General features: G+C 42.7%; 1 protein-coding gene and 1 long non-coding RNA gene across 5 annotated transcripts in view; one reads left to right on the forward strand and one right to left on the reverse strand.

The window, feature by feature from the left end:
* The window catches only part of IFNGR1 (interferon gamma receptor 1), a 29,407-nt gene extending 17,290 nt beyond the window's left edge, over window positions 1-12,117 (reverse strand). Inside the window, exon 1 of one of the 2 annotated variants that reach the window (XM_059700446.1) lies at window positions 11,903-12,117. In XM_059700446.1, the coding sequence (XP_059556429.1) occupies window positions 11,903-11,987 (85 nt within the window). In that variant the 5' untranslated portion in view covers window positions 11,988-12,117. Of the gene's footprint in view, window positions 1-506; window positions 693-11,902 lie in introns of those variants that run through there. The other variant, XM_059700447.1, reaches the window with a different exon arrangement.
* Window positions 11,120-25,183, forward strand: part of LOC132236929 (uncharacterized) — a 70,440-nt gene continuing 56,376 nt past the window's right edge. For 2 of the 3 annotated variants that reach the window (XR_009453415.1, XR_009453417.1), the window contains exons 1-2: window positions 11,120-11,586; window positions 18,766-18,855. This is a non-coding gene — a long non-coding RNA (uncharacterized LOC132236929). Of the gene's footprint in view, window positions 11,587-18,762; window positions 18,856-25,183 lie in introns of all 3 variants that reach the window. The other variant, XR_009453416.1, reaches the window with a different exon arrangement.

Here is a 25,183-nt window from a genome sequence, read left to right on the forward strand (position 1 = left end):
GGAGGCAACTGATCGATGTTTCTCTCTCATCAATGTTTCTAACTCTATCCCTCTCTCTTCCTCTCTGTAAAAAATCAATAAAATATATATTTTTTAAATCTTATAATAAGCCATGTTAACCAAATATAAAAATATATTTTTAAAAAGCATAATTCATAAGAATAAAATTATTTAAATTAGGAGATTTCTAAAAATAATTTTATTGTAAAATGTATAGGAAAGTTCTGATTCATTTTAAATTACTGAAGCAACATTGTGATATAAGGGAAACACAAATATAACAGAAGCAATAAATTCCTATGTTTTAGGAGTTTTTTAAATAAATGCACTGCCTGTTGTAATAATAATCCTCAATTCATTTAACAGTGGAATTTTCTATATACACTACAGATTGTATTCAATGTCTAGAGAAGAACTGGCTACAACAGAGATGGTGAATTTCACTCTCAAATACCACCACCCCGGTTCTCAACTCTACACCCAGCAGTATGACACATCTTCAGTACCTTTCCTGTAGCACAAGAGCAGGTGCCATTGACCATTCCAATCTCATCAACACTTTGCTCTCTGTAGTGTGCAAGGTTCTTTACAAAACAAACCCAATATTTCTTCTGGCCTTTGCTGTTTTAAATCATTTCATAAAACTTTTGTTGATGTGAGCCACATGATGTCACTTTAACATCTTCTCATCAGACATAACCAAAACTGCAATCTAGTTATTAAAAGTAGTCATTTCTCCCCTGGTCAATATAAAAGGTTGGCGTCCACCATCCCTTGGAAAATTAAACATCCCTTGGAAAATTAAACACACACCACACACACATACACCCTCCCTTCTTTCCCCTTTGTCGCCCTTCTGTCTCCCCTCCCTTCTTTCTCTTCGTTACGAATAAACATGAAGGTATTAAATACAATTAGCAATATAATCCCAAATGGAAAATTCTATTAAACATGATTTACTCATACAATTAAAAAATAAATGAATGGCAATGTGGCCAAGGTTCAGTGGCTTCCTAACATAACTTATCATCTTCTTCAAAAATTCTGAGAGCTACAAGAATACTTTTTAAAGCACCTCAGATAATAATGATGATCACTCAGGTTTATATCAAGCAGACTACTCTAATAAAAAGAATATTGCTTGGGTTGGACATTAAGAATGCTGGGTTTGCCCGGCTGGCAGGCTCAGTGATTGATCGGTTAGATTCCTGGTCAGGGTACATGCCTGGGATGTGGGCTCGATCCCTAGAAGAGGGTGTCCAGAAGACAGCCAATCAGTGATTCTCTCTCATCACTGATGTTTCTCTCTCTCTTTCCCTCTCCCTTCCTCTCTGAAATCAATAGAAATATTTCAAAAGAAATCTGGGTTCTTTCCTGCTGTACTACTACCTAGTTATTTCAGATTTCCTCATTTGTCAAGTGAGGTGTTAATTTCACACACATAGGACATTTACTTTCTGTTGAAGGAAACACCTACTCTACAGCATATAGCAGGATAGACTGAGGCTTCCTTAATAGGGTTCCTTGACTTTCTGAAATAGCTTACAATCCAGGATTGAGGCAGAAATAAAAGGTACAATCCTGGGTTCAATTCAATGTGAACATCAAATAACAATCAACATATAAACATAATTTTGCAACCAGATAAGAAAGAGAGGTACCTGATACTAAGAAAACTCATAATGAATCTGAACTTCCTTCAAAAGCCATTCTTAATTTTAGCATCTTTTGCCTCTTCAGAGGCGAAGAATTTTCAAACCATCAGGTCCTAGTTTCTTTTTGTTTAACAGTCTTCCTCTTGATTACTCTCTCTAGTTTTGCATTTACTAGAAGCAAGAAGAAACTACACGGCACCTTCAACACTTTGCTTGGAAACCTCCTTAGTTAGGTCATGCAGATCACTAGGCACCTTTCATAGTGTAGCCAAGCTTTAAGCTTTCTGCCACTACGTATCAAGGATCTGCCTTCCTGCAGTTTCCAATAATGGCAGGTTTTTCCCTTCCTTTCAAGCCCCTGCTAAAATACTACTCCCAATACGAATGATTTTTTAACTGTATATACTCAATTTAAAATTTCTGGGTTTGAAAAGAAAAGGCAGCCCTGACTGGTTTGGCTCAGTGGATAGAGCGTCGGCCTGAGGCCTGAGGGGTCTCAGGTTTGATTCCGGTTGGGGGCATGTGCCTTGGTTGCGGGCACATCCCTGGGGATGGGGAGTGCGGTAGGCAGCTGATCTATGTTTCTCTCTCATCGATGTTTCGGACTCTCTATCCCTCTTCCTTCCTCTCTGTAGAAAATCAATGGAATATTTTTAAAAATTTTTTAAAAAGGCATATAGAAGTCAATCTATATATAGAATAGCAAATAAACTCCATTTATATTTAAGAGATTACTGAATCATATAAAACCACAAAAAGCCCAGCTGGTGTGGCTCAGTTGTTTGAACACTGTCAAGGCTGCTAGATCAATTCCCTGTCAGGGTAAATACCCGGGTTGCGGGCCTCATCCCCAGTATGGGGCCTGCAGGAGGCAGCTGATCAATGTTCCTCTCATATTGATGTTTCTATCTCTCTCTCCCTATCCCTTTCTCTCTCTCTAAAGATCAATAAAAACATTTAAAATAATAAAAACTAATTTAAAAACCCCCTATAAACATTATTTTTTTAATGTTAGTTTTTAATGTGAATCAAACTGTTTCCCATAATTTAAGTAAAATCTGAACATGGTTAGACTAGGACAAGGTCTTAAAATCATAGCTTTCAAAGTAATCAAAACACGTGGCAGGAGGAAGAGGTTTCGATGGATTACAGCAGACAGAAATTACTAGTAGATTAAAGGAGAAACTGTTAAATATTTACACAAAAGGATATCACTTGTGGTTTTAATGCTACAAGAAGAGAAACCATGCGGTTATTAGATACCTGCCTTTGTCATCTGCTAAAATCACAGCAGGCATGAGTTTTCTCATTCAAACTCAGAATTTTGTAGCCTAAAGTTAAAATTGTTACATATCCTGATTGATATAATTAAGGCTTACAACAAACTTCAATTCATAATAAATTTATCTTATGTAAATAAGACATGTATATATATAGCCAGAGAGTATAGCATAGCATAGAGGTTAAGGAAAGATCCTACCAGATCACATGAAATAAAATAATATTACAGATTTCCCCATCTCTTCAAAATGCCCAAATAGACAGTTTCCATAACTGATGTTATTTTTGGATATGGATTCCGAGTTATTTACTGCGTATGTACACTCTACCCAGAGTAATCTAGATTATTTTACAGGAGTTCTTCCAAGAACTCCTCTAGAAACTAGCAGCTGAAGATTTAACCAAACCAAACACAGGAGAGAAGAATCAGATTTTCCTAACACTCAATTACAATGGGGGGGGGGGGGGGGTTCGGGGGGAGGGGAGAGTTCTGGTTGCAGCCAAGTGTTTCCTTGTGATAAACTAGCAGAGACAGAATATGAAAAAAGAGCAAGGGAGGGGATGGAAAATACTGATGAAGATCACATCAACAAGTCATTAAGTAGTGCCACTAGATCCGGGGTGGGCAACCCCTGGCACGCGTGCCAAACATGGCATGCCAGTAACTTTTGTTAGCACGCGAAACCCTCTCTTATAATCTTCCATTTACAATTTTTGTGAACACTTGAATGACTTAAATGTTAAATTACAAGGAACTTGCAAGACACTTGATGTTATGTTTGGTTACATAAAGGCTTTTGAAAAGAAACTGGAAGTCTTTAAGAGGGATATGGATGGTGAGAGATTTAGATATTTCCCAAATCTCAAGAGGCACATCAAAGACCTCCCAAAAGATGACAGTACAGACTGTCAAAGCCTTCAAAAGCTGTTTTTAAACATTATCGAGTCAACTATTGAGCAGTTCTTCTCAAGATTTGAGAAATTCAGAGAACTGGAAGAGATAGCAAAATTCATGAGGTTTCCAGACAGCATGAAACTGGAGGAAATAAACTTACAAATGTTTTCATGGATAGTAGACATGGCTGACTTTGAAATGCAGTTGATTGAATTTCAGAGTAGCTCAATTTGGAAGCAGAAATTTATTGACCTTAGAGTTGACTTGGAAAACATTGAAAAAAAACGATTAGAGACAGGAGTGCCAGAGAGAAGTGTTGAAAACGAACTACTGGGGACTTGGAATGCCATTCCAGAAATTTTTTTCTGTTTAAAAAACTTTGCAACAGTACTCTCCATGTTTTCATCCACATATGCTTGTGAATCTTTGTTCTCAGTGATGAATTTTGTTAAGTCTCATAATAGGAGTAGCCTGACGGATGAAAGGAGCAGCTCGTGCATATCTCTGAAGGTCACGAAATATAAACCTGATGTAAAATCTCTGTCATCAGTGATGCAGCAGCAAAAGTCCCACTGATAATATCAAACGGAGTCATAAAGTTTTCTCCCGGACTATCAGTGTACATGTATACATTAAAAAATAAATGTATTTTTCATCATCATATACTGTGTTTTCGTCGCTCAGATGAATTTTATTATTTCTTCAAGGTTCTTCACATACGTACACCTTAAGAGATATCAAGTAGGCATAACATGTTCTCAAAAAATTAGGGTTGGCATGCAGAAGAATTTTGAGTCAGAGATTTTGCTGGTTTTGGCACGCACTCACAAAAAGGTTGCTCACCCCTGCACTAGATGGACAATGGGGTTGTCACCAAAGACCAAAATACAGCAATACATCGACCAGAACAGTTCTGGGGACTGTTCATTTCTGGGAAAGGTAGGGTGGAGGGGTAAGCAGAGAGCCACAGACATCTGATTTCCACTGTATGGAGGGTGACAGACAGAAGTAAGGCTAGCTGCTACCAGTGCTGCATCCCATAACTGCCAAAAGCACCTGTTGCCTCTACTCAAAGAGGAACAGCCACAGGGATTCTTCACTAATTTTAACAACAGCGGTCCGAAAGGTTGGCGACCGCTGGTCTAGAAGATGTGTACATCTGTGTGGAGCAGAGCTCCATGCTCTGTAGACACCATTCCACAATCTGCTTACCTACCTCTCTATGGGAAGGACAACTGAGCAGCAAAGAGAAGTGAAAATACAGGAGTCAGTAAGTTGTTTTTGTGGATCTGAAGTCACCTGACATCACCACTCAAAAACAAATGCTCCATGTTAAAGCATCCAGACCCTTTCCTAAATGAGCAACTCTCAGACAAAAGATCTAACACCCTCTCCACACTGAAGGTGCAGGGCCATGGGTATTTTCACAATCATTTCTTCTTACACTGCAAACTGAGAAATGATGAGAAATATGATGAAAAAAGTGAAAAATATCAAATCAAGACTTTTGCACTTTTTTAGAATATATTTTTTCCCCAATTTTCCTCCTGAATGGTTTCATGATGTTGATAAAATGGCTATTATTCTTAATGCTTTTCCAACATTTTTTCTTTTTATTTTTTCTTGTGTTTTATTGGGATATAACTGACACACAAGTTTAAAGTATACCACAGAACTTGACTTATGTTGCAAAATGATAACTACAATAAGTTTAATTAACATTCATCATCCCAAATAGATACAAGAAGGAAAATAAAAGAGAAGCCAAATGTCTTTTTCCTTGTGATGAGAACTTCTGGGATCTGCTCTCTTAGACAATTTTTTAAAAACAGGTTTGTTTGTTTTATTGATTTCAGAGAGGAAGGGATAAGGAGAGAGAGAAACATCAATGATGAGAGAGAATCAGTGATTGGCTGCCTCCTGCACGCCCCCTACTGCGATCGAGCCTGAAACCCAGGCATATGTCCTGACCAAGAATCAACTGCCATCTCCTGGTTCATGGGTTGATGCTCTACCACTGAGCCACACTGGCTGGACTTAGCAATTTTAGAATATACCATATAGCAGTGTTAGCTATAGTCATCATGTTGTACATTACATCTCTATATTATTTTCTTGTATCTGCAGAAGTTTAAGAACTAAGCGTTTGAGTGAGGACACCTAAAATACTTAAAGTCTATTTTACCTTTTATGTAATAGTTCCTCAGCTGGGTCAAGACCCCTAGTATCCCTGCAGTCTTCTTTTTTATTCCTGTCTGTCTTGGGAACTATTCTGGTTTTATCACTCACTCTGTCTCTTAAAACATGGAGCCCAGAAGTGGTGTAATAGATGTGAATGAAATACTTCTCTTTTTTAAAGAAATGAACATATGGAATAGTGGCATATACTAAACTTGTAATTAACTAAAATCCCCCAAATCTTTCTCTCAAACCACCACCACATGAGGGCCCATCCACTTTTCTGACCTGAAACATAGGATTTTATTCTTGCCCATTTACCCAATTTCATCTAATGCCAATGAATTGCAACTAGAAGAGGCTCCTTAGTCACTGACTGTAGTCATTTCTCAAGATTAATTCCCCCTGGACTAAGTCATTCTAAGTTCAAAAATAATTTAGGAACTGGAAAATAAAAAAAAGGCCATTTTAGTCTATGGAAGGAAAAAAAGTAGAAGAGCAAGTTAGCTGCTGAGCCTATTTTAAGTTTCTTCAATTCTGCATGAGTTTTATTTTTTTTAAGGCAACACAATTTCTCATATATAACTAAAAATTTTACTATTTTTAAATATATTTGTTGCCAGGCTGGTGTGGCTCAATGGTTGAGTGTCGACCCATGAACCATAGGTCACCAGTTCAATTCCTGGTCAGGGCACATGCCCAGTTTTTGGGTTCGATCCCCAGTATGGGGCGTGCAGGAGGCAACTGATCAATGTTGATGTTTCTCTCTCATGGATGTTTCTATCTCTCTATCCCTCTCACCTCCTCTTTCTCTCAAAAATAAAATCAATAAAACAAGTTGATATATATATATATGTGTGTGTGTATATATATATACATACACACACACATATATATATTTGTTATAATGATGATGCACATTATTGAATGACAATCATAAATATATATCAAACATTTTCTACAGGACAAGGAACCTGCTCAACTTTTTTATGCATTATCTCAGTTAAGCACAACCATCCTATGAGGGAAGTAATAATATTATACATATTTTTACCAATGACAAAACAAAGGTTTAGAGAAATTATCTAAAGACTTGACAATATATGAAGTTTTGTTGATTTTAAGAAAAGATGTTTAAGTGTCATTTTTGTGATATAGTTTACTAAAATAAGAGGGAAATAACCTCCATATATAAATAGGAATTGGAAATGGTTATTTTCTGATGATTTCACAAGCACCTGCTTCAAGTAATTTTGCCCAATTTATTATACTATCACAATTATACTAGCCACTGTTAAGTAATGGCTACTGCAAAATCTGAACAATGTATTAAGGTAAATCATTTCTGTTACATGGACACACATGTATTTGGGACACCATGTGTTCGGATTACTATGCATTAGGATAATCTAAAATAAAGACACTCCCTTAATAAGAATATTACGAGTAAACTGATTCCTTCCTGTCAGAAATTCACTTAATTCTGGTTCAGCTCTCATTCTGATTCATTAAAATGGAACCATTAATTATTGATCGAATTCATCCAGCAACTGCAATTTTGCTGTGTGCAGCCAAATTTTATAAGGTAGCTCTTTAAATGGGTTATTTTTCTCTTCAATTCTATACATATTCTTTTATGTAGGACTGAAATGTGGAACTTGCAACATCCATATAAATCAGAATAAAATGAAAAGGAAAATTATTATTAACACTTGTCCAATAAGTATAATTAAAATGCATGATCTTAAATATCTGGAATCTCTGAAATAAATAAAAACAGAATCCAAAGAAAATAATGAAAAATTTAAACACACCCAGAGCATTATCCTAAAGTCAGACTGAGTAGAAGCAAGGTTGAAAAAGTGGAGGTCAATTAAAAAGCTCCACATCTATGCTAAAGTACAGGGTGTTCTTCAGATAACATCCAGAGTGGAAGATCAAACCAGAAGGAGGGAGCCACTAGCAGGCACTGATTCACTTAAAAATATATATTACTTTTATATGTAAAAGTGTCTGAAAAGTGAAACACTACTAATTATTAGATGACATACACAGGTTATTTTTGCCTATAAATTCACTTGAGAAATATTAACAAAAGCCCATAGCTGTAATATATTCCCAACCACTTGGATTTTTCTAATCCCTTGCCTGTTTCTCTGTTCCTACCAGGTCCCCTCATCTAATATAAACTTCCTAATACACAGTCAAAGCAACCACTAATAAGAACTAACACACTGATATTAAGTGCCAGACACTGGAGAGTCAGAGAAGCTAACCAAGAGCCAGAGCAGGTTGTCTTTGTGGGTTTTCCTCCTACACTCTTAGAGATTGCATTTTAAACTAATCTTAAAAGCATAGGGAACACAACAAAATCTAGAGAAATGCATTGAAAAAACTGGACAACTAACTGTATTTAAAATGCACTGAAGCCGAAACCGGTTTGGCTTAGTGGATAGAGCGTCGGCCTGCGGACTGAAGGGTCCCAGGTTCGATTCCGGTCAGGGGCATGTACCTGGGTTGCGGGCACATCCCCAGTGGGAGATGTGCAGGAGGCAGCTGATCGATGGTTCTCTCTCACCATCGATGTTTCTAACTCTCTATCTCTCTCCCTTCCTCTCTGTGGAAAATCAATAAAATATATTTAAAAAATAAAAAAATAAAATGCACTGAAAATAGGGGGTATCACCGATACTTGTGTTTACAAAATGCTGGTATACAGAAGGCCACAGCAGATCTTTCTATAGGGGACGGGCAGGCAAGGCAATTCTACTCCCAAGGCCTCCCAAGGATGTGCAAATTCTGCAGTCACAAGAGAATCCATGTTCAGGAGGGCCCTGTACTCAGAAGGTAGAGTCTTGGCACTTGGTTGAATCCTCTGCTTGAGCCAGGAACCTGCCACATCTCTTCTTCTCTTCCACATCCAGTCAGTCACAGGTCCTGCTGACTCTGCCTTCTAAATATTCGTCCAACTGTGTCCTCCCTTCTCCATTTCAACTGCCACTTTTTGTCAACTCCTCCCAGACTTAACCAGCAACCTAACTGGCCTCCCTCCTTTAATTCTACCCCCAAACTAGTTTATAAAATGAATAATTTTTCTAAATGACATATGTAATCCAGCATAAAATCATTTCTCCTCTTTAAATAATCTAATGGCTGCCTGGCTGGTGTTACTCAATGGTTGAGCATCGACCCATGCGCCTAAAGGTCACAGGTTCGAACCCTGATCAGGGCACATGCGGGGTTTCGCGCTTGATCCCTGGTATGAGGCATGCAGGAGGCAGCTGATCAGTGTTGATGTTTCTCTCTCATCAATGTTTCTATCTCTCTCTCTCCCTTTCCCTTCCTCTCTCTCTAAAATCTATAAAAACATATTTAAAAAAAAATCAGTGGCTGCCCACTGACTTGAGCAAGATATAGTGAGATTATTTTTCTCTTTAATTCTTTAAAAATTTATATGGATGTTTCTTAGTTCAGCATCTGTACTTCTTTCAGGAACATTATTTCTCTTCTGGCAACTCCCCTACTGCCATCCCCTGAAATGATATACTTACCATGTGAGCTGGCACCTGACCCAAGCTGGGTGAGTCAAAGCCTTCCCTTGGGATTTTGTTAGGTTGGAGGAAGCTGCAAACTGTCAAAACCCAAAAGCTGTCAACATCCATGATTCCTGCCAACTAGGGAAAGTGCTCAACGCTAAGGGAGTATTAAGAAATGAAGAGCCTTGGCAATTTGACTTTCTGGCCCAGCTCTCTGAGGCCCACCTTTCTATTTAACTCTTGCTTAGACTCTTGAGGAGCTGATCAATTCCTCTTTTTGCCCAAGTCATTCGAAGCTGTATTTCTATCCTTTGCTGTTACACATGACCATCTCAAGGCACTTTATTAATTAGTTCCTACTTCTCCACTCATCCTATCTCTCCTTGCACCTCACACACATATTTTAAAATAAAATGCGTAATAGTCCACTAATTCAACATGCTATTTCACGCGTCTTCCTCGGCACACACAATTGTCTCTGCATCTCCAGTTCCAATTCTGGAGTCATCTTCTCATCTTTCCTAACTCCCTGGTCAGAGCCAAGTAACCACATGTTGCTTTCCAGCAGCCTGTGCAGTAAGTTCACGCTCTTACCATAATGTACTACAGCTTCCCTTGTGTCTGACTAACTTGCTCTAGTAATGACAGTTTGCAGAGTATACGTGGAATCTAATGAACAAAATAAACTAACAAGGCTGTCAGAGAGGAAGGGGGTTGGGGGGCTGGGTGAAGATGGCCAAGGGATTAAGCAAAAGCAGCAACAACAACAAACACACCACACACACAGACAACAGTATGATGATCACCAGAGAGAAACGGGGGAGGGGGGAGGTAGAAGAGGATAAATGGGGGATAAATGGTGATGGAAGGAGACATAACTTGGGGGGATGAACACACAATATAATAAACAGATGATGTTTTGTAGAACTGTACACCTGAAACCTATATAATTTCATTAACCTTTGTCAGCCCAATAAATTAAATAAATTTAAAAAAAATAATAACTTGGGCTCTGACCGGTTTGGCTCAGTGGATAGAGCTTCAGCCTGCGGACTGAAGGGTCCCAGGTTCGATTCCACTCAAGGGCATGTACCTTGGTTGTGGGCACATTCCCATTGGGGGTGTGCAGGAGGCAGCTGATCTATGTTTCTCTATCATGGATGTTTCTAACTATCCCTCTCCCTTCCTCTCTGTAAAAAAATTAATAAAATATATTTTTTAAAAAAAGAACTTGGGAGTCTGGAGCCCACCTGCCAGACTCCCCATGAGTTTCAGCAGCCTCTCTACCAGTTGGGCAGACCTCTCTGTGCCTCAATTTCTCATCCATAAATGGAGATACCTACAGCGCCGACTTTATAGGGTTGCTGTGACATCAAAATGTGATGAGAATTTAACAACAGTGCCTACAGCTTGATAACTGTTAGCTGTATAATCATAATCCCTGAAAACAGAAACAAAGTAAACTCCCTTTTTTTTTTTTTGCATTCCCAACACCTGGTACGATGTCGGCCCCAGAGAATACGACCCAGTATTTGTTTGCTTGACTTTTAAAGAACAAGCCATAGGAGAGCTGGACCGGAGCGCAGCATTCCTCCCAGGAGCCCATGGGGTAAGCCACAGCACAGAGCTTCGGAACCAGCGTTCGCCGAGCTGGCGGGGCCGGGCCGCGCTGGCCGTGGGCAGGAAGGAGGCAGAACGGGGTTTCCGGTCACTGAAGTTTACCCGCCTTGCAGGCGAGGGATAAACCTACTAGGAAATGACCGCATCGGAGTTCCGAGTGGCCATTAAACGGAGCTCAGGAAACGCGTCTTCCCAGCACGTTTCCCGGGAAATGTCCATCAGCGGGCGGAAGCCAGACGCTCCCAGGGCGCGAGCGCCCACCGCCGGCCAATCTGGCAGGACACGCACTGTCCCTCCCAGGCGGGGACGCAAGATGGCCCATCGCTGCTCAGTTCTCCGCGGGCCAAGAACAACTTCGCTCCCACCCTGAGGATGCGGGGCCCACCCCGCCAGGATCGCCCGAAGCCAGGAGCTGTGGCCAGTGTCCAGGTGCCGGCCAGGACATTCATTTATTTAAGCATGAATGGGAAGAACTGAAGGACCGAGAGGCGCGCCGTGTTCTGCGGCAGCAGCGGAGGTGGTAAGAGAAAGGGAACTGAAGTGTGCAAACCGCAGAAACCCGAGCCGCCTTCCCCAACGGCCGCCCCCGCAGCGCCTGACGCCCCAGAGCGTCCGAGAACCGACCGCCCCGGGCGACTGCGACGCGGTCCCTCCCACGGGGCTTCCCGGCCGGGGCGGCCTCCTCCCTTCTCTCCTTCCCTTCCCTCCCGTCTACACCCGGCCGCGGCCGACTGTACCCGAGGACGGCTTCGGATCCGCCGCGCTACTCTCAGCCCAGCTCGCGGCCTGCGTGAGGAGGACGAGGAGAAGGAGGCGAGCCATGCTGCTGCGGACGGACGGGGTGCGGCCCCGAGCGGCTGCGGGCGTCTCTGGCCGACCCCGCGGCCCGGGCCTCCCCTCACTTCCGCCACCGCGGACCGAGCTGTAGGAGGCAGGGAGTGGACAGTGCGAGATTAGAACCAGAGGCGGGGGCGGGACCAGGCGCGGGAAGGGGCGGGGCCAGGGCCGGGGCCAGGGGCGGGGCCACGGGGCGGGGCGGGGCCATGGGTGGGCCCAGGACCTGAGCTGAGAGGCTGGAGACCGCCCAGGACTGAATCCAGGGCTGGGAGGCCCAGTTGGGACAAAAAGGCAAGGAGAGGCCGATTTCGAGGTATCCAGGCGTCAGGGGCAAGACCGTCTGGGGTCGTAACCCGGGTGCAGGGGTTTCTCAGGAACTTGGGTACAAAGGTTACTGTTTGTTGTTGTTTTCCTTGCTTGGCACCACCTCCCACCATTCCACTTCCTATTTTCTCAGTATCCTGGGGTTGAAAGCTTTGCCCTAGGGCCACAACCCACCCACATCACTGTATCCTGTTAGACTTCCCGCCAAGGCGCCCGGGAACTTGAGCGTTTAGAACAGAAAGAGCCCTGAAGTGCCTTCACTAATCCCTACATTTGTCTTTGAGGAATCTGAAGCTTTGCTGGTGAAATGTTTTATGGAAACTTCCACAGCCCAAATCAATTTGGTTTGGCCAAGAAATACGCTGTGCTTGAGGGAAAGTAGCTTGTATTACCTTTTCAGCAATTAAATATCAATATCAATTTATTAAATGGCCTCTCATCATGAGATCTACCCGCTTTCACATCTGCTGTTACTCCTCACCTCTCCCATCCCACTCCAGCCACACGGGGTGTGCATAAAGCTAACTACCTCGCCTGCTTCAAGTCTCTGCTTAGCATGGCCTTTTGCAAAAATTTGAAATTCCAGCCCACCTTCCCTTCTTTTTATCTTGACCTACTATATTTTCATGGCACTTAGCACCTTCACCCCACACTCTGCAATATGCATATTGTTATTTATTTTCTCACACTCCATAGGGCTGAAATCTTTGGCACTCGTATTTGTTGACCGAAAGTATACATGATTACACTACAGTTAAGCAAAATTTTAGAGAAAAACCATATGAAAATAGTGTACAAACTTGAGAGGCATTACTAGCTAGGTCATTTTATTTATATGAATAAATCCCTTTGCTAAGTACTCTCCAACTTCAATGTACAGGTGAATCACCTGGGGTGAGGGGGGCTTGTTACAATGCAGATTCAAATTCAGGAGCTCTGATTCAGGTTGGGGCTTGAGATGTTATATTTCTAATGAGATACGCAGGGAAAGCCAATGCCACTGGCTCTTGGGCCACAGTGAATAGGATGGCTTTAGCTCCATCTAGTCTGTGTTTTGGGGAATATTTTGTTTGATGTGTTTATGATGGCACTCTCTTAGTACATTCAGGCTGCAATAATACTATGGCATGGCTTATGAAAAACAGAATTTTATTTCTCACAGTTCTGAAAACAGGAAGGCTGAGGTGAGGGTGCCATCATGGACCACTGAGGGCTCTTTTCTGGGTAACAGACTTCTTGTAACCTCACATGATGGAAGAGGTAGGGATCTCTCAGGAACCTGTTGTACTAGTATCAAGGCACTAATCCCGTTCATGAGGGTTCTACCCTTGTGACTTAAGCACCTCTCAAAGGCCCAACCTCCTATCATACCTTCGAGAGTAAGAATTTAAACAGGTGAATTTTGGGTGGACATAGGAAAGGGACCTTCTAGTCACTGTAAGGATGCATGGATAAATAAGAACCGATCTTTGTTGTTTAGGAGTCTATGGAGTAGAACAGAACATAATATTCAGTTCAGTAAACATAATTGTGGTAGCCATCACAGGTTGGGTTACCCAGGAAGTAGAGTCTGAGGGGGGGATTAGCATGCAAGACATGCTCTTGTATGGTCTTAGGATCAATCCCTGTGAAAGGGAGGTGAGCAGAGGGAGAAGCTCATCTGTAATGCCATCCCAACAAAGGCTTCAGAGACCACTTGGGTCTCTTAAATTGATATGAATGGCTGGGCCTTCAACTGCCAGTGTTGATTAGACATTGGATGCAAACCAATGATTTGGGACTGTCCATTTCTTTAACTTAGGCTTCTCCAAAGAGTGCTGAGAGCTGAGGGTTTCTGCCAGGACTAGGGAGCAGATGGGGCTAAGTCTTGTATTCCTGAAGGGGGATTGGGCCGAGCTTCACAATCAGTGTCTACCATAGAAGACTAGCCTTTTGAGGCACTGTGCTAGTCACTTGTAGACTGAAGATATTGATTAATTCACTAATATTATTGAGTGCCACTGTGTATGTCCAGCACTGCTGCACAGTGAGATATAGACTTGAGCAAGGCAGATATGGCCCCTGCCCTCATGGAGCTTATACTCTGCTAAGGGATTAAGCAAACATTAATTAGCCCTAGCTGGCTTGGTTCAGTGGATAAAGCGTCTGCCTGCAGACTGAAGGGTCCCGGGTTTAATTGCAGTGAAAGGCGCATGCCCAGGTTACGGACTCCATCCCCAGTAGGGGGTGTGCAGGAGGCAGCCAATCCATGATTTTCTCTCATCATGGATGTTTCTATCTCTCTCTCCCTCTCCCTTCCTCTCTGAAATCAATTTAAAAAAACCAAACTAACAAAAAAACAACAGGCATTAATCAAGCTATTATACAAATAAGTACTGAAACTGTGGTAATCATTATCAAAGAGAGCAATGGATTTACAGGAGCATAAACAGAGACTTAGCTCAGTCTAAGTTTTAAGAAAATTCTTTCTTAAGGCAGCTACAATTATATTATAAGGTGAAAGATAAGGGAGAATTAGCCTAGATAAAGCCAGGGTTGGGAAGCGGAGTCACAAGCTAGTAAGAGAGGTAGGAGGATGATCAGTAAAACACACTTAAAAATTCAATATATAGATCTTATATAGCCACGCAGAAGTAAAATGGGCAGTGCCTTTCCTCGGTAAAAATCCAATGCCTAATGCTTAAGGATACTGAAGTATATGTTAGTCCTACTATATCCTCTGGTGAGTTTTTAAAAACCAAGAGAACCAATATGGGGTGAGAGGTGGATGATTCCAGGGCCAAGTGCAAACTGAAGTGCTGCTCAGAAGTTTGAAGTTTACACTAAGCACAGCCTAGAGCATTGGTTCTCAACATCTGGCCCTCTAAATATAGTTCCTCATGTTGTGACCCAGCCATAAAATTATTTTCATTGCTACTTCATAACTGTAATGTTGCTACTGTTATGAATAGTAATGTAAATATCTGATATGCAGGATGGTCTTAGGTGACCCCTGTGAAAGGGTCGTTCAACCCCCAAAGGGGTCGCGACCCACAGGTTGAGAACCGCTGGCCTGGAGGAAGTAAGTTTATAGGCCAACTATTTGAAAAAGTATAGAGACTGGGTGTGCAGTGAAAACGACACTTTTGTCTCCTGACGCTGAGCAATTCCTTCCCCACTTCTCTAGAGCAGAAATGTCTGCCAGTTTCCCTTTAAATAAGGAAAGTTTGCAGCATTTAGTACTAAATTCTAATGTTCTATAAATTATAGCCAATGCGCCCCTGCCCTCTCACTCTATCCATGTCTCCACACTGTCCCTTTCTTAGCTATGTTTTTGCCATAACACTTATCATTCACAAATATATAACTACTAAAATTGTGGTAAGCATTACTAAAGAGAACAACTGCACCTAGACAAGTGCCTATCATTCCATTAATATTGAGCAAATATTCAATATTTTACAAAACGTCTCCTAGTAGATGACTTGTCTCTAAGCACTGGCTAAGGTAGATGCCACATGCAAGTTAGTGAAAGTGACAGACATTCTTCATTAGCTGACTGCTAATAACCTTTCTCAATGTCCTTCTGTCTTGCTACCTTCCTACTATAGAGGCTCTAAAAGCTCAATGCTCACTTACCCAATAGTCACAGCAGTTAAGCATAGTCATATGACACAGTTCCGGGCAATGAGACAGAAGTAGGAGTCTTCCTGTATGCGTGCATACTCGTGCTACAGATGCAACAAGAGAGGGTGCTGGCCTTGACCCTTTTCTTGTCTAGCTTCCCTAAATGTTGGCACATGCTGCCTGGATCTGCAGCAGCCATTTTGCAACCACAGGTGTTAATATTAACATTGAGCAGTTGAACCAAAATCTGCAACCACCCACCTCTAGACTCTTGTTATAGGACAAAAAATAAAGTCCCATTAGCCAAAGCCAGTTGGTTTTCTGTTAATTGAGCGGAAAGTTTTCTCAATCTGCCTGGCTAGTGTGGCTCACTAGTTGAGCATTGACCTATGATCCAGGAGGTCATGGTTCAATTCCTAGTCAGGGCACATGCCCAGGTTGCTGGCTTGAACCCCAGTGGGAGGTGCAGGAGGCAGCTGATAAATGATTCTCTCTCATCATTGATGTCTCTCCCTCTCCCTCCTTGAAATCAATAAAAATATATTAAATTTTTTTTTCTCTCACTCAATATCAGGACAACCTAAATAAATTGTTTTTCAGAGAGTGACAATAAATCACAATGGACGGGAAGATGGCTGGGGGTAAGGGGAGCAAAAATAAAAAAAGAAGAAATAACCAGCTCAAGGACAGAAAGTAGAATACCAGAATAATAAGCAAAGATCCCTGGTGAGGAGAGAACTGGAGGCCCGGGTCTTGGAGCTGCAGCTGTAGCCAGAAGCTTGGTAGCACTTTGTATACCCATAACAATGTTCCCTCTCTGTGGCCCCTGGGGACCAGCTCACTGGGGACTATTTCCTCTTTGTCTGTCCCACACATCGTCACCAGAATCCCTTGGCACTAAAGGTAATCTGAGTGTCTTTGTCTCTGGCAACTAAAAGAGCACACCTAATAATGTGTGGTCAGTCCCATAAAGGACAGCTACCTTGTTCTTTTAGAAAACACTTCTCAACATCACGTAAAACATTGGTCCAGATAAACTTGCTAAAAAAAGAACTAGCAATGTAAAGACGCAGTCAATTTGTCTCCAGTACCTCACGCTTCCTCTTTCAGGGCTTCTTCCTCTTTGTCTAAGTGCTTTCCTTCACTGCACCGATGCCCAGTGCCCTCTTGCTGGTTTTTAGATACGGGCAGTCCTCCTGCTTTGAGAACCTGGAACTGCTCTGGTTCACAAGGCTTCAGCTTGAGGACTCTTTCCATCTTGATCTTTGGTCAACATTTCAGTACACAGTTCTGTATTCTGCAGGCAGATGCAAAAGGAAAAGGATCCTGGCTTCTTGCCCTTTGGGTTGTAAATAAATTTCTCCGCAGGGAAGACAAAACTAGAGTATCCAGCTTGACATTCCAGGAAATATCTCCATTGTTCTGGGGTGGGTTGGGGTGGGGGTCATTGCTCCTTGACATAAAAAATAACAACACACACAACCTGGCCTGAGTGGCTCAGTGGTTGAGTGTCAACCTAGGAGCCAGGAAGTCACAGTTCAATTTCTGCTCAGGGCATATGCCCAGGTTTCAGGCTCAATCCCCGGTGTGGGCGGTGCAAAAGGCAGCCGATCAATGATTCGCTCTCATCATTGGTGGTTCTATCTCTCTCTCCCTCTCCTTCCCTCTCTGACATCAATAACAATATATTAAAACAAAATGCACAACTCTGGGGAGATAAATCTCTCTGGATTATTAGGTAATCACATGTAAATTCACTTCCATGGTTGTTCTTTTTGTTTAAATCCCAAGTGTCAGTAAAATTTTCTCATAAAATGTAAAAGTTTTTTCTACAGCCCACAGTTCCCAGGTTGAACCACCCGCCCACTGTCTTGATTGATTCTTGGTCCTGTAGGCATTTGAGTTTGGGACCACTGCCTCATATCATCCTTTAAGTAAAGTTAACCTTTGAGAACATTTGAGATGTTGCTTCCTGTCACATGTCATAGGTGAGGACATCCCTTCTTGCTCCCCCACACCTGGCATGCCCTTTGTCCCGTGCCAGCTTTAACCTTCTCTGAAGCACTCTAGATGGCATTCTACACATTGTTTAAAGTCTGCCTCTCACATCTGGAACAGATGCTCCATGAGGGAGCAATCTCTCTAATGACCAGCACATAATTGGTGCTTAATAAATATACTGAATGAACTGATAAATGAGTGTGTGACTGAAAGAACGGCCTAAAAAAAAAGTTAACCTTTAGTGATAGCTTGGTGGCAAGCTATCATAATCAATACTTTGATCGAAGAATATATATGTGCTACCATCCAGATCTCTAAATAAAGAGTTGAAATATATTAAGTTTGTGTGAATGAAGAATTTATAAGATGATTTTTTCAGACTAGAAATCAAACCAAAAATGAAATGATAATTTCTTACTACTTGCTATAGACTGAATGTCTGTGTCTCCCAAAATTCACATGTTAAATCCTAACTCCTATTGTTATGGTATTTGGTGATGGGGCCTTTGAGAGGTGGGAGCCCTAATGAGCATAATTAAAACCCTTATAAAAGAGACCCTAGAGAGCTCCCTTGTCCCTTCACCATGTGAGAAGAAGACAGCCGGCCCTAGCTGGTTTGGCTTAGTGGATAGAGTGTCAGCCTGCAGACTGAAAGGTCTTGGGTTCAATTCTGGTCAAGGGCACATACCTTGGTTGCATGCTAGATCCCCAGTCCCGGTTGGGGTAGCTGTGGGAGACAACCACTTGATGTGTCTCTCTCACATCAATGTTTCTCTCTCTCTGTCTCTCACCCTCCCTTCCACTCTCTCTCTCTTTCTCATAAAAAAAGAAGAAAACAGCTGGCTATGAACCAGGAAGTGGGCCCTCACCAGACAGCAAATCTGCTGGCGCCTTGCTCTTGGACTTCCCAGCCTCTAGAACTGTGAGAAATAAATTTCTGTTGTTTATAAGCTTCCCAGTCTATTGTATGCTATAGTATTATGTGTTATTCAGCCCGAACAGACTAAGACACTATTCCCAATTATGTAGAGAAAATTTTTGCCTACATGGAAATGTCTAATGTGCATCTGTGTCTTAATCTTGTCACAGAAGCCTAGCTAGTGGTTAGGAGTGAGCAAGACAGTCTTTGCTATAGTCAGTCTATCATAAGACATTTTATGAAACAGTATTATTCTACCATCTACACTAATAAAAGAGAAAAATGGTAATTGGTGTACGACGATACCCTTTTCATTGGCTAATCAGGGCTATATGCAAATTAACTGCCAACTAAGATTGGCAGTTAACTGCCAACAAGATGGCGGTTAATTTGCATATGTAGGCACAATGCAGGGAGGCGAAAGGGAAAGCAGGAAGAAGCCCCCTGCCACTGACAGTGATCGGAAACCCAGGGGGGAGCTAAGAGCTGGGGGGCAGGGCAAAGGCGGCCCTGGGGCCGCCTTTGCCATGCCCCCCAGCCATGATCGGAGAATCAGGAGCCTTTGCCGCCCTGGCCAGTGATAGCAGGAAGTAGGGGTGGAGCCAGTGATGGGAGCTGGGCACGGTCGAAGCTGGCAGTCCCGGGAGCTAGAGGTTCCTTGCCTGGGCCTAAAGCGGAGCCCACAATCGCGGGGCCGCTGCAGCTGCGGGTCCCCGCTGCCCGAGCTGGACGCCTAGGCCAGAGGCGTTAGGCCTGGGCAGGGGCGGAGCCTGCAACCGCGGGGAGCTGGGGGTCCCCTGCCCAGGCCTGACACCTCTGCCGGAGGCCTCAGGCCTGGTCAAGGGGCCGATCCGGTGATTGGTGATCGGAGGGTGATGAGGGTCAACTCCTCTGGCCGAGGCATCAGGCCTGGGTGGGGGGCTGAGCTGGGGATTGGGGGGATATGATGGTCCCCTTGCCCAGGCCTGAAGCCTGGGTCAGAGGCTTCAGGCTTGGGCGGGGGGTGGAGCATGCGATCAGAGGGAGATGGGGGTCCCCTGCCCAGGCATGATTCCTGGACCAGAGACCTCAGGCCTGGGCGGGGGCCAGAGCCAGTGATCGGGGGGAGATGGGGGTCCCCTATCCAAGCCTGACACCTCTGGCGGAGGCGTCCAGCCTGGGCAAGGGGCCAATCAGGTGATCAGAGGGTGATGGGGGTCTACGCCTCTGGCTGAGGCATCAGGCCTGGGCAAGGGGCAGAGCCAGCAATCAGAGGGGTCTAGGGGTCCCCTGCCCAGGCCTGATGCCTGGGCCAGAGGCATCAGGCCTGGGCTTGGGGCAGAACCAGTGATGGGGGGAAATGAGGGTCCCCTGCCCAGGCCTGACGCCTCTGTCAGAGGCGTCAGGCCTGGGCAAGGGGCCGATCCTGTGATTGGAGGGTGATGGGGGTCAACACCTGAGGGCTCCCAGTATGTGAGAGGGGGCAGGCTGGGCTGAGGGACACTCCCCCCCACACACACCCAGTGCACGAATTTCGTGCACCGGGCCCCTAGTGATACAATAATTAATCACGAAGCCTCTGAAACTGGACTACCTGTGTTCAATGTGTCCATCGCTGCTGATTATAATCTTGGGGGTTACTTAACTTCTCTGTTCCTGCCTTTCATTACCTGTAAAGTGGAGATAGAATAATGTATACCACATAGGATCATTTTGAAGGTTAAATGAGATAATTATGAGCAGTGCTTAACCCCATCCCCTGATAGGTAAGTATATAAACATTAGCTGTGTATTATTTGCTAGGTTACCCCTATCACAGCAATTTAAAGAAAATAAGCTATCACTTACTCTCTGAAGGAATTTATGAGAGGGATTAAAAATAGCAATACACCTTTGTCTTGCAACAGAAGTTGTGCCAACTTTGTAAGAACACAGCAGGGAGTGGTCAGTTCTATTTGAAAGGGTGGAGAGTATTCGGGAAATTATTTACATAAGGAGAGGGAAGATCTTTGAACAAATTCTTGAAGCCAGTTTCTATTCTCACCTTGGGCTTCTAGCAACCACCAAATAGTGGTGAAGAAAAAAAAGTTAACAGTATGTCAGACGAATACGAAATGACTATATATTTGACAAAAAAATGCTTACTACCTTAGATTTCAGTGATTGCAAGTAACAAATTTGTCAGCATCATCAGGAGCTTAAATATCAAATCTTCCCGTGCTTGAGTGGCCATGCCTGTTCTGGCCTCTGACTTGTTCTCAGGTGTGACTGACAAGTAAGCATCTTCTCAAGCACCCTGACCTTACTGGGCAAGCATCTATTGTCCAGTCCCTTCCCCAGCGATCTGATCTGTGAGGAACAGACTTGGAGAATGTCAGCTGTAACTTCCTGGCAAAGTGCATAGATGACATGCCTATATTATATAGTCTCCCCTTTACTCCTTTCCTGTTAATTAATAACCAGATTGTTATAACTGGTATCAGTTGAACTTGGCCCCAATGACCTCTGGAAGCAAAACATTCAGCAAAAAGCATATTAATATCATCTGCTTCAGGAAGAAGACAATTGGTGTCTAGGACTGTTTTCATATACATTTTGGGTGTAATACCACAGGAAAATTGGAAATCTGAGACAGAGGAGAAATTAGGGAGGTGAATGGTGTCCTGATTTTGCCTTGCAGGACCTGGGCCCCATTTCTGACTGGGTGAGGATGAAAAACACCCCCAGCCCCAATCCATAAGCCACTGTTGGCTGTGCTCAACCTCATGGGGAACAGAGTCTGAGTTTATGTCTTATTGCCCTAAAATTTTCAACAAGTCAGAATTTCATTATAAAAATGGTTATTGAAATGTGATTGTGTTAAATTTAAGTTATCTAGCTCTGGCCGGTGTGGTTCAGTTGGTTGGGCATCATCCTGTGTATTGAAATGTTGTCTGTCCGATTCTGGGTCAGGGCATGTTCCTGGGTTTTGGGCTCAATCCTGGTAGGGAGGCAACAGATTGATGTTTCACGTCAATGTTTCTCTCTCTCCTTCTCCCTTCCTCTCTCTCTAAGAAAATAAATTAAAGAATCTTAAAAAAAAGAAATTTAAGTTACCTATATAGTATTTCTTTTAGAAAAATGGACACAAAGACAGAAGTAATATTCTGATGGCAAAAATTATGCTCATTTTCTGCCAAAAAAAAAAAAAATTGGGAGGTTTCGAAATAGAGCCTAGAAGTTTAAATAGCCATAGTGATGAGTTTCATTTTTAGAAGGTGTTAAATTCTAATCGTTACTTCATTATCACTTCAAAAGATTTGCTTTTTCAACTTTGGAGCTTAAAATGTGTTTGTTAAAGTGTCAGCAGTGAAGAGGAGCCAGGGAGTTGGTTGGGGTGTAATTGTAGTTTTTAGCTGGAACACTCACTGTAAACATTGCTTTAGGCCAAATTGATGTGGACAGACTCTTCTCTTTTAAAATAAAAAACAGACTGGGCATGCAATCTATTTCTTAAAATATGAAAATTTGGATGTAAAAACTTATGAACCCAGTCCAGTTTGGAGGGTAGGAAATGAGAAAGAGTAAAACATCTAAAGAGGTTTTTACAGTCTAGACTTGCCACTAGCTACATATGGTCACAAAACACTTTTAATGTGGCTTGTCCAAACAGAGATATGCTGTTAGTGTAAAATACACCTTGAATCTGGAAGAGTTAGTATTAAAAAATGTAAAACGCGTCACTAATGTTTGTTTTTATATTGATTACATACTGAATGATTATATTTTGAATATAATGAATTAAATGAAATGCACTCTCAAAATTAATTTCGCTTGTTTCTTTATACCTTTTTATACTTAACTAGAGGCCCGGTGCATGAAAATTCATGCACGGACGGGGGGTTCCCTCAGCCCAGCCTGCCTCCTCTCACAGTCCGGGAGCCCTCAGGGGCAGGAGGTGACCCAGCCATCAGGGGAAGGCAACACCCCCATCAGACCTCTGCTGCTGCCACTGCTGGCAGTGCAAGCCTCAGCCAGCCCTGGTTACCTGAGCCTCGGGTGGCCCTGGGCGGCTGGGCAGCCACCATCCGAGGCTTGCCTGTGCCTCGGGCCGGCCCTGGGCGGCTGGGGGGCTGAGGGCAGATCCTGCTGCATCGTGCACCTGCCACCCCCAGCGGGGCTGAAAGGACTGGGGGACTCCGGCGGGGCTGAGGGAACTGGACTTTGCCATCTTGTGGCTATGGGCGCTGCCATATTTGTGACAGTATGATGGTCAATTTGCATATTCCATCTTTATTAGATAGGATGTGGCTAAGAGAAAGTAAAATGGCACATGAACTCATTCAAATCTACTGGACTAGAAAATGATGTCCTTCATTTCTGCCATCTTCTCTACATACCTGTGATCACTATGTTGATCTCAGGCTGTTTTTGGTACTGCAACAGCCTGCCATCTGCCACCACATTCATTCCCACCTCGCTCCATTATAGAGGAGGAAGAATAATTTTCTTTCTTTCCTTCTAAGTTCTTCTGGCTGGTCTAATCAAATTGACATAAGACAGATTAATATGAGAAAATAAAATTTGTTATATATGTACATGTGGGGATTCCCTAAAAATATAAGACCTATGAACAAATCTGGCCGTTGAGGCATATATGCTATTCTGAGCTAAGCAGAGGAATCAGGGGGCTCAGACTTCAAAGGGAAAGGAGGCAATTCACAGGTAGATGAGAAGGAGCAAACATTTGGTGAATGAATTCTTGCTGGGCCACTAAGAGACAACAGGACATAGAAGAGAGTCTAGCAAACAGACTTTGCTATATTCTTCCCTGTCTGCCATACTTAGTTCATTTTATGATGCTAAGGTGATAGCTTCCTTCCTTTAGCCTCCCTAACAGGTTTTCTATCTGAATTTCTTTAGAGAAGTAAGGAGGGAGATTCAAAGGTGTGTTTATTTTTTGTTGTTGTTTTTTAATTCTGAGTCTTCCCTTAAAATGAGCAGCTTAAAAGAATCAGTATCACAGAAGGAATATTTTGGGGTGACAAACAACTCTACTTCCTCATGGAGACCACTGGATAGCTTCTGATTTTTATTCATGAGTCTGCTCCAGCTGTAGGTGGAGAAGTACGCCTCTTACAGTCTGATTATAAAATGAAGATGTTTAACTGGGGCCATGATCTAGTAACTGTATTTAATATTTCTTTAATCTTTCACATTGCAGTTTACTTGAGCATATACACCATCCCTAAGGGACTAACCTGATATTGACTGATATAACAATAGAAACAGGAACATATTGTTTGCTTTACAGCTTAGGAAGCACTTTTATTTTATTTATTTATTTATTTTTAATATTTTATTGATTTTTTACAGAGAGAAAGGGAGAGAGATAGAGAGCTAGAAACATCAATGGGAGAGAAACATCGATCAGCCGCCTCCTGCACATCTCCCACTGGGGATGTGCCCGCAACCCAGGTACATGCCCTTGAATCCGGGACCTTTCAGTCTGCAGGCCGACGCTCTATCCACTGAGCCAAACCGGTTTCGAAGAAGCACTTTTAAATAGCCATGATATTATTGGAATCCCACAGTTGTAAGCTGTAGATAGCACCATTATTGGTTATTATCATTTTATATATGTAGTGTGGGGACTAACACAATTAATACTTCCTCCCACCTTCTAAGTTCTTCTAGCTGGACTAACAATCAAATTACAGAGATTAACATGAGAAATTACATTTTAATACATGCATATGGGGAATTCACATAGACACGAAAATTCCAAAGACAGTGGGGGCAATATTGGGTATATATGACATTTTGGGCAAAGGCAAAAAGGGGGTGAGTGGGGTGTTAGATTTTAGAAGCAAGAATGATTTACAGGTAGTTGAGGAAGAGCAGAAGATATGTAGCAGGTAAATTATTGCTAGGTAGCTCAGAAACAATGGAACCCAGAAGGTATCTAATCAACAGGCCTTTGCCTGAAGTCACACTATCATACTTAAGTCAAATTAGGGTAGTGAACATGATGCCATAGTAATTAACCTAGTTATTAATAATGATAAAGGAGCAAAGGGAAGGCCAAATATTATAGGCCTGTCATTTGGGCAGCTTTGCCAGGAAGCTACAATTTAACACTTCCCAGGGAGCCACCAGTCCATTCCTGCAGATCTTTGGGGGAAGGGACTGAACAGTGGGGAGATAGATGCATGCCTCGTAAAGTTGGAGGGCCTAGCAAAGGTCCTTGTTGTCCGTCACACCTAGAAACAGGGGTCATTGGCCAGAATGGGTGTGGCCACTGCAAGCTTGGGAAGATTTGGAATATTTGATTGCCTGAACAAAGGAGTTCCCTCTCTTGGCCCTCTGTGCT

The sequence above is a fragment of the Myotis daubentonii genome, chromosome 6 (genome assembly GCF_963259705.1).
Source record: "Myotis daubentonii chromosome 6, mMyoDau2.1, whole genome shotgun sequence".
NCBI classification, from domain to species: domain Eukaryota; kingdom Metazoa; phylum Chordata; class Mammalia; order Chiroptera; family Vespertilionidae; genus Myotis; species Myotis daubentonii.